Source organism: Gopherus flavomarginatus, chromosome 1, assembly GCF_025201925.1.
Source record: "Gopherus flavomarginatus isolate rGopFla2 chromosome 1, rGopFla2.mat.asm, whole genome shotgun sequence".
Taxonomy (NCBI): domain Eukaryota; kingdom Metazoa; phylum Chordata; order Testudines; family Testudinidae; genus Gopherus; species Gopherus flavomarginatus.
This window is the reverse complement of record NC_066617.1, coordinates 349,815,599-349,825,162: the sequence shown is the minus strand read 5'-3', so window position 1 is coordinate 349,825,162 and position 9,564 is coordinate 349,815,599. Positions and strand designations below refer to the sequence as shown.

The window sequence follows — 9,564 nt, the reverse complement described above, 5'->3', positions numbered from 1 at the left end:
ATTATCCTAGGTCAGAAGAAACATTTTTTGAGCTAGGAAATTGTCACCTATGGTTTTTTAAAGTTCCAAGGATGTTTTAGTATTGCAGCATGTTTCCTCCAGTATATGTCACTCATACAGATGTCCCCTGATAATCCAGGTTCCCTACACATTACAGGTATGTGCATAAGGAGCTCCTCAACCTGTTCTCTAGTGTGATTTGGTTGTCTGTAGCAGACACTGAATAGTATCCCATCTTGCACTTTATCTATTAGACAACTGATCACTAAATATTAAAGATAATTTGTGTGACATTACACTGCATATTCTTCTTGAAAATATGCTTATTATATGGATATGACATAACTGAGAAGTACTTTATTCAAGATGGCTCATGTAAGGTATCATTGGAAAGGTTATGATTTATGGAATGTGTTTATCCAGTCTGTATGCATGTATCATTTTTGTATCTGAAGCTGGGAATATTGACCATGTCTCTGTATTTCAAATGTGCTACATTACAATTTTAGTGGTTTATTGAAGAAATGCACACAAGCATAAGAATCACCCCAGGAACTGTGTGCAGCAGAGACCTCTCAGAAATAGCTCTACACAATGGAAACTGTTAGACCCAGGTCACAGCAAAAAAAAAAAAAAACTTTTCAGCAAGTGAGGGGAAGATATCAAAGAGGGACAAGGACAACATGAAGGGACCTCACTCTCCCTACAACACACCTGGAAACACCTGAAGAACAAAGACTGAATTGTGGGAAGTGATGGTCCCAGGCTGGAAGAATTTTGAGCCTAAGAAAACCTGGGAAAGCCAAGGCACATGAATCTGCCAGCCTGTTTATCACTCAGGATGAAAATTTGCTAATTTGTATCCTACCTATCTAGTGTGTTAAGGTCAGTTTACATCTTTTTTTTTATTTACTAAGTAATCGGCTTTGTTCTGTTTACTATCCCTTTAACCAGTTAAACTCTACCTTTTGTAGTTAATAAACTTATTTTGTTTATTATTAAACACAGTTTATGTAATTTCTAAGGGGGTGGGGCAGGAAAGAAGTGCACATCTCTCTTCACATTGAGGAAGAGGGCGGATTTTTATGATCTTGCGCAGATTTTTCTATACAGTTCAAGACAGTATTATTTTGGGTTTATCTCCTAAAAGGGGTGGATATGAGCGTTGGGGGAGCCCTCTCACACAGAGCTGACTTCAGTCTGTGGTTGCAGCTGATTATGGCCCTGCCCATGTGTGTGTGCTGCAAGAGGCCAAAGATCCTAATTCAGCAAAGCAGGGAGAGGGAACCCAGGCTGGTTGAGCAGAAGAGGCTCAGTTAAACCCCAGTACATCAGGTGAATGACATCCCAGAAGGGGGGGTCCAAACTGTCACAATTGCTTCCAAGTTACCTGTTTCCTGGTCTCTGACAATGTTGTTTCTGACAGAACATCACTCTTCCTTGTTTTTGTCCCACTTGATCATTTGTAAATAGATAATAACTAGTCTTGTGGAGAAAGGTAATCCTGTTTCATGGAGGATTTCAAAATTTTGACATTTGGTTGTGTTATAATTTGGAACAAACCCCCCCAAATTTCAAAGTTCTCTGGGAACTGCAACCAGAATCAGCAACATGGAGAACTTGCCATTTCAAGAATTCTTCTAACTTGGGCTTTTGCTCCTGTTTCTGTAAGGAAGTAAACAAAGCTTCCCTGAGATACTGGTGGGAAGCTTAGTGGTGTTTCCTGACTCACCAAAGGCACTTGGCAGAGTTAATGATGGAGAAGGAAGGTGACAGTCATGGAAGACTCAAACTGGCTGATGCTGCTCATGACACTCAGTATAGTCACTGCCACATACGTAGATCAGAACTTCCGGGGCAAGGTCACAAGCACAGACTGGGTGGGACCACATAGTCATGCAGACCTGGGATGATGAGCAATGGGTCCAGAAAGTTTGCATGAAGAAAGCTTCTGGAACACAGTGAACAGCTTGCCCAGCATAAAGATGTGCATGAGGGCAGCCATGCTGGTCCACAAGCAGGTTGTGATAACCTCCTTGAATCTGGCTCCAGACTGCTACAGGTCCATTACTAACAAGTTTGGTGTTGGAAAGTTGACTGTAGGAAAATAGTGGCAGAGGTTTTCTGAGGTAACCAGTCATGTGGCTTACCCCAAAGTGGTGGGCATAAAAGACAAGGCGCATAACTAAGAGGCCTTGAGAGCTGCCAAAAAGCCAGGAGCTCGGAAGCCCAAGTTTCCCTGCAGCCTGTCCAGTGGGTTGCTAAGGAGCTGGGTGAGCAAGCAGGTTTCCAAGGAACCTTGCCTGTATTCCATCAGACCTTCACTGAAATTCAACTATCTTAGCGGAAGAGCTTGATTTTGACAAATCAACATTCTCTGACAGAAAAATGTTCCATCACAGAATTTCTGACCAGCTCTACTTATCCCAGTGATAAGCTCTTATTATCCAGGTGCCTAGCATTGATGTATAGACAATGAAAGAGTTTCTTCTCTTCACATCCCTTCATGCCTTAAATAATTTTGTTCTTGACACCTTTTCTGCTAAATGAGTGTTCAGTTGTTCTGCCTCTTTGCTGGTTTAATGCCCTCCTCACTAGTCCCCTGACTAGCCTCTCTCCCTGAAGATTGGTTGCCCTTTTCCTGAGATAGAGGCCATCCAAACTATGCAGGCTCCCTCTCCCCAACAAAGGTGGATCAATATTCCATGAAACCAGAACTTTCAATCTTACACAACTTACATAGCCAGTGGTTTACTTCCAGAATCTTCTGTCTTCCTTTACTTGTCAGACAGGAAGGATCTCTGAGGAAATTACTTGGCAGGCCACTGAAGAAGAGGAATGTCTGAGTTCGCTGGAGTAGTTTATAATCTACAAATGCATCATATGAAGCAATGTCTCCACTGATATTCACTATCACTAGTGAGGCCTTGCCTGCCAATTCCAGAATCCTATCCAATCTTGCAGTCACATCCTGGTTCCAGGAAGACTGCATGTCGTCCTGATGTCTCCATCCCTTGCAGACGATTCTTTCCATTCCTCTTAGCATACAATCCCTAAGGAAAACTAATAAAATCTTAGAATCCTCAGAATCCAAGTGACTCATGCTGGCCATGTAAATAGCTGAAGTGGGCTGCGTGTTTGACACTTCTGAAATATGATAATTAAATACGGGACACTACAAGCCAGATGAAAACAAATGAGTCTGGGTCTGAGTGCGTCTGTGATCACACTAGATTATGGGAAGACCGCCACTATATTCAGCTGCCCCTGTGGAATGCTAGTAATAGAGGGGACACCAGTGTTTCTACTGGCTTGGAGCAGGTGTGGATGACATGGTGATAAGTAGTAGTGAATACCAATGTCCTTTCTACACCACCATTGCCATTAGTGCTTGTAAGAGTGTAATGGTGGGAGATTTTACTTATACACACACACACACACACACACACACACACACACACACATACAATGCCTAAGCTTTAAAAAAAACCCATGAGATTTTTAAAAAAATCCATTGGGAATTATTTGCCTTCTGAACTTTATCAAGACGCATTCATGTTTTCAAGCGTATCTCCATAACCATACAACCCTATTTTAAAGGAAAGCCGAGAAGCTGATGCATTTACCTGACTTCAGGTCTTTAAGAAAAACGCCAGTTATTGTTGAGAGTTGGCGACACAGTGATGACAGCCAAAGAACAGGAAACCTTGAACATACAATATGTTCAAAGCGTGTTACTAAGGATGAAACCATGACTATCCATTGTGCAGTGGCCTCAGAGCGTAAGACTGAAAACAGGGCCTTTTTCCACTTGGAAAATACAGCTCACATTCACAATCACAGAGGTGTTTATAATGTTGTTGTCATGGTATAATTCCCCACTCTGAACCTTAGCGTCCAAAAGATGGGGTACCAGCATGAATTCCTCTAAGCTCAGTTACCAGCTTAGTACTTGTAGCGCTGCCACCAACCAGGAATTCCAGTGCCTGGTACACTCCGGTCCCCTCCAAAAACCTTGCCTGGGGACCCCCAAGACCCAGTCCCTCTGGATCTTAACACAAGGAAAGTAATCTCTTTCCCTCACCGTAGCCTCTCCCAGACATCCCCTCCCTGGGTTACCCTGGAAGATACCTGTGATTCAAACTCCTTGAATCTTAAAACAGAGAGGAAAATCCACCTTCCTCCCTCCTTCTCTCTCCCCCTCCCAGACTCTCCCTGAGAGAGAAAGGTTAATTTCTCTCCGTGTTAGGATTACTTTCTCTCCCCCTTCCCTCCTTTCTCCCCACCAATTCCCTGGTGGATCCAGACCCCGTCCCCTGGGGTTTCACACCAGAATAAAAAAACAATCAGGTTCTTAAACAAGAAACTTTTAATTAGAGAAAGAAAAAAACAGTAAATATTATCTTTGTAAATTTAAAAAAATGGAATAGGTACAGGATCTTTCAGCTATAGACACTGTGAATACTCTCCCAGCCTAAGTATACAAGTACAAATTAAAATCTTTTCAGCAAAATACCAATTTGAACTCCTTCCAGCCAAATACACATCTGAACTCCTTCCAATCAAATACACATCTGCAAATAAAGAAAACAACCATAAGCCTAACTTGCTTTATCTACCTAGTACTCACTATTCTGAACTTATAAGAGCCTGTATCAGAGAGATTGGAGAGAAACCTGGTTGCACGTCTGGTCCCTCTGAGCCCCCAGAGTGAACAACAACCAAACACTAACAGCACACATACAAACTTCCCTTCCTCAAGATTTGAAAGTATCCTGTCCTCTGATTGGTCCTCTGGTCAGGTGACAGCCAGGCTCACTGTTCTTGTTAACCCTTTCCAGTCAAAAGAGATATGAAACACTTTTGTTCTATTAACTCTTACTTATTTATGACAGTTGTCCAACACTGCAAGTGCATTTGCTTGGAGCAAGTTATATCCTGAATTTGGTCAGCTGTGCACAGCTGCAATACTGATGTAGAGTGAAAATCCTGATGTTGCCTACACCAATCAGTTGGTCCTCACAAAAGAGCACAATACTCCAATAACTGGTTTATGATGGGCACTGTTTTCAGTATGTACATACTTTGGAGCTACTTCAGTGTCTAATGTAATGCATATGTTAATTTCATCATGTACCTGCATCCATGAAGCTTTTCTTGTTAAACAGGTTGTTTTATATACCATAAGGCACAGGTACTGCAACAGAGCAGGTCATGAAATGTGTTTTTAGTCAAACTTTCATAGAAAAGTTTTAATTAAGAAAAATTAGTCTTTCATCAATAAAACTAAAGTTATTTTGGGGGGTTGAGGATAAAAAGCTGAGTATAAACAAAAAATTGTTTTTGCAACAAAAGCATGGAAGTTTCAGAACTGGACATTTCCCATGGAATTATTTACATTCATGCACAGAGTATTATTAATACTGCCATACCACCAAGAAGCTGTAATCATGGACTGGGACTGCACTGTGCTAGGTGCTGTACAAAGACTCTGCTTGCACTTGCACTAAAGAGCAACACCATGCAATGTAAGAACTGATACAGAACAGAATTGTCTGGAGGCCAGATGATTTGTAATTCCCCTCCCCTACCCACCCCCAAAATCTTCCTTATGCTAAAATACCTGAATAACCCTTCTCAATGTTGAAGCTGTTGGTGAAGGTCATAGCAATAAAAATGCATCAACTTTAGGAAAGAACAACTCCAATAGCAATAGAGTCAGATTTTTATTGAGGATCAGCTTGGAATTGAATTCAAATGACATCCATAAAAACAGGAACTTAAAAAAACACCACATAAATGCAGTAAAAGGCCAATATGTAAAACGAACTTTGAAGTTCAGAGAATTTGACATCTGACATTTTGCTTGCACATTTGCCAAACACTTAAAGCTTTAAAGTTTCCCTTTAGTCACAGTATAATCATCCTCTGATGCACACTTAAGATGTTCAATTTTAAAAGGCAGTGATTCCCTGATTTATTGTGTAAGGCACAATACTTTAAAAAGTGTCCCTTTAAGTAATTGTAGATGATTGTAACAATCATTTCCCTCTGAGATCTAGTTTTAAGATTGTCCAAGGGAAAAAAAAAATATTGGGGCTTTATAAAATGAATAACCACCACTTATTGTTAATTTAACAGCAACTGCATTCTTAGAGAATTTACTGCCAGGAAGTGTATCTTTGTGTATCACAAACAAAGAACAGAATTTTTAAGTGTCCTCAGTGGTAGAGAGTGAATACTGCTCACATGATTCTGAAAAATCTCATTAAAGCTCATTTTTAAGCTTTAAAACACTGCAGTAAAATTTTCCAAGTACATAATATAATCAATACATTCCTACGGCTGAGAAATTTGCTTCTCAGAAATGAGGCACTTGGGCAAATGAGTTTTGCTTTATAATTTTGGGACAGGAGTTGCGGACACTGCTATACTTTCAATTGCACATTCATCGGTGCCCCGGCGGATTCTGAAGTAACCATTTTCTCCCCAGGTGCTTCCCCAGCTGTTTTTTACTGTCCAGAACTTCTCACCAGTATCTGGATCTTTGCCATACCCCACGAGCAACACAGCGTGATTGGTCAACTCAAAGGGGTTGAACTCATCCTGCAGCCCAGTGTGATGGTAGATTCCTCCTCTATAGAGCATGAAATCACTATAAACTTCGAAAGCAACGGCCATTGGCCCATATAGGACAAGTTCAAGCTTCATCAGGGCTTCATTGCAGCCTCCATAAAACCCTCCAACGTAGTGGTACTCAGAGGCATAGTAGTGGTAACAGTTGCGCTTCGGAGTGCATGGAGAATCTGTGGCTGTGTAAGGGAAACACTCTTCCTCCACCACACCAAAATCTTGGACGTATTTCCCAGCAATGAGGTATGGGAATCCGCCATCACAACCTGAAACAGTCAGAAAAGATCTGATTATTCCTTGTAGAAGGTCTTTTTGGGGTAGGAGAGGAAGCTGCAATTTTGCAACTTTATTGATTTAAAAATCACCACAAGTCTTTATTATCCCCGGTATTTTGTATCAGACTGAGCATGGCTAATGCAGGTTACAATTACAAGGGAACCACTCTTACCCTGAGATCAAGAGGAAACAATGCCTAACATTCCTTTAACACCTAGGGGCTCTCAAGCTGTCTCACAGGATGGACCACCTTAACTTCCTCTTCCCTACTGCAGAATCCATCTCCTCAGCCATTTGTGCCCGTGTGACATCCACATGGTAACCACAGCAATTCCTTACATGGAAACATAGCACTAGTAAAAAAGCGTATGTATTGTAGCAGTCATATATCGTAGGGATGGTGTCCTTTTCCCCCAAAAGTGAATCGCACAGTCTGCTGATTTTTGCTTTTCCTTTCACCTCCCTCCACCTTCTTCCTCCCTCTGTACATGCTTCAGGGACATTTTGTTCCCTTCTCCCTAAATGTGCTACCCAGTCTGGTGGCCTTCTCCTAACTCCCCTGGACACACTGCCCAATTCCAATCTCCTCTGCTTCCCTAGACATTCCCTCTCCACTGCAGGTGGATTACAGCTCCAGGATCCTTCTCCAACACAGCAAATTCCCCTAGACAGGTTCCTTTACCTTGTTTTCAGCTGCTTTTTGCAGTCATCCAAGGCTGTTTACAATGAAGCGCCTGGATGCCTGCACAAGTAGCTGGAGAAGAAGTAGAGCAGATACCAAATGAGTAGCCAGTCTCCACAGACCGCTAGCTAGTGTTAAGCAAACCACTGGTGGTTCAACTCCAATACAAGATTCCCATGTACATGGCAAAATGGACTCTAATGACCCTGGAATGAAATCTGGATCACTATGATGGAGTCACAGAAGTCAGCTACCATAAAATGTAGTCCCAAGCATGTGACACTCAAGAATTATCATCTCTTTCAGTCATGAAAGAAGCGTGTTCTAATACCCTGGCTTTCTGAAGCTGCTATTTCACAGCAAATGAGTTTCCCACCCCAAGACCACAGACAGGCTTACAAAAATGGTTGCCAATCAATGAGAAGAGACTGTCAACCCTTCCTCTCTTGTAGTGACAGAATCCTTGGGGTGGTGTTCCTCCCCCATCTCCTCAATACCAGGAGAACATATCCAGTCCACTCACCTTGAGAATAATGGCTGCAGGACACAACCTGCTGAGGACTGAAGATTGGTGTCTGAGAATTGTTAGTGCGGATACGAATTCTTGCCTCCAACATGCCCATGGAAGCAAACGCATAGCAGCTGCCACATGATGCTGAGGGAAACAGGAAATACAAAACATCAGTAAATTAAACAAGACCAGAGTGCTGTAAAGGGAGGTAACCCTCATATTGCACAGGTTGTTGAATCAAGTCAACCCTGCTTTGACATTGTCTTCAGTTTGACCAAAAGTCAGGCTCCAGTTCAAGAAAGCCATTTAAATATGCTTAACTGTAAGCACAAAAGTAGTCACACTGAAGTCAGTATTTAGAAATCCCTCTAAAGATCAGCTGTGGTCATAAAGCAGGTTTGATGTCTCCTAAGAGGAAGCAGCAAGACAGAGAAGGTTCTTTTTAATATAGTTTCTCTTATTAAAAATTTTAAGTTTAACTTTTTAATTGTCTAGTATCAAAAGGTGCATAATTGCTAAGCTGTTGCCTCTGAATGGTCATATAAAGAATATTTGTTAGCATGGTGCAGAAGATGCTCATAGCTAACTCCTTGAGGCTGCTTTTTAGGAAGCCCTCCCATAAGTTGTCCTATGAGACTGTGTCCACTGAACTCTGGACATACTATTCTAGATATCCTCAGCATGTTAGTATATTTAGAGCCATAGTTTCCCACTGCACCACTATACTTATACCGCTGCTTCTAAAATAATGGCTTGTTTTAGAGTCTGGCAATGTAAGTGTGAGGTTTAATATTGTGGATTTTGTGATTCTCTCAAGCAGCATGCAGTCTCTGGCTTTTCAGAGTAGTTGTCCTCAAGATAAATCACCTAGCATCATAATTTACACCAAAATTTAGAGTTGCCTTTTAGTTTCAGCTCCTTCGCCCCCTCTCGGTGTTTTCTGTGATGTAAGAGAAACTTTGAAAGTGAAGTAGCCTCACTGCAGAGGGGGAGTTGCTTAGCCAAGGTCTTATTCTGACGATTGCCCCTCACTGAGGGCCCTCAATTGTAGTTACCCACTACAAAGGAAAATACCGCAAAGCTTAAAAAAGGAACGAGGCTTTGGGAATACAAAACCAAACTACCCCCTGTCTCAAACTGCGTGTAGGAGGGCATCAAGCAGGGCTATTATAAAAGCAGGACTTTGTACCATTATTCACCATTAAGAGGTTGGATGCATCTCTAAAGAAGAGGGAATGGAAGTTGCTCTCTGATCACATTGCTGGGCAAAGAGCATTCATGTTCCAAGTGCTGAAAGGAGACACCCATTCTTATGCAATCATGCCATCTTTTGCTGATTGGCCAAGCCACTGCAGGCCAGGTCTCAATTGCAAAGATACATAAGAGTCCATTCATGTAATCATTGTCCTGGAAGTAACTTCTTTTAAAAAAACATTCTCCCCTATTAACGGCAGCAGTACAC

General features: G+C 41.8%; 1 protein-coding gene across 1 annotated transcript in view; it reads right to left on the bottom strand.

Annotated features, from left to right (window-relative positions):
• Positions 1-5,713: 5,713 nt before the first annotated feature.
• CTSC (cathepsin C) overlaps positions 5,714-9,564 on the bottom strand; it is a 36,070-nt gene continuing 32,219 nt past the window's right edge. The window contains exons 6-7 of the mRNA XM_050941859.1: positions 8,115-8,246; positions 5,714-6,899 (exon numbers count right to left, since the gene is read on the bottom strand). Coding sequence (XP_050797816.1) covers positions 6,397-6,899; positions 8,115-8,246 — 635 coding nt within the window. The 3' untranslated portion in view covers positions 5,714-6,396. The remainder of the gene's footprint in view (positions 6,900-8,114; positions 8,247-9,564) is intronic.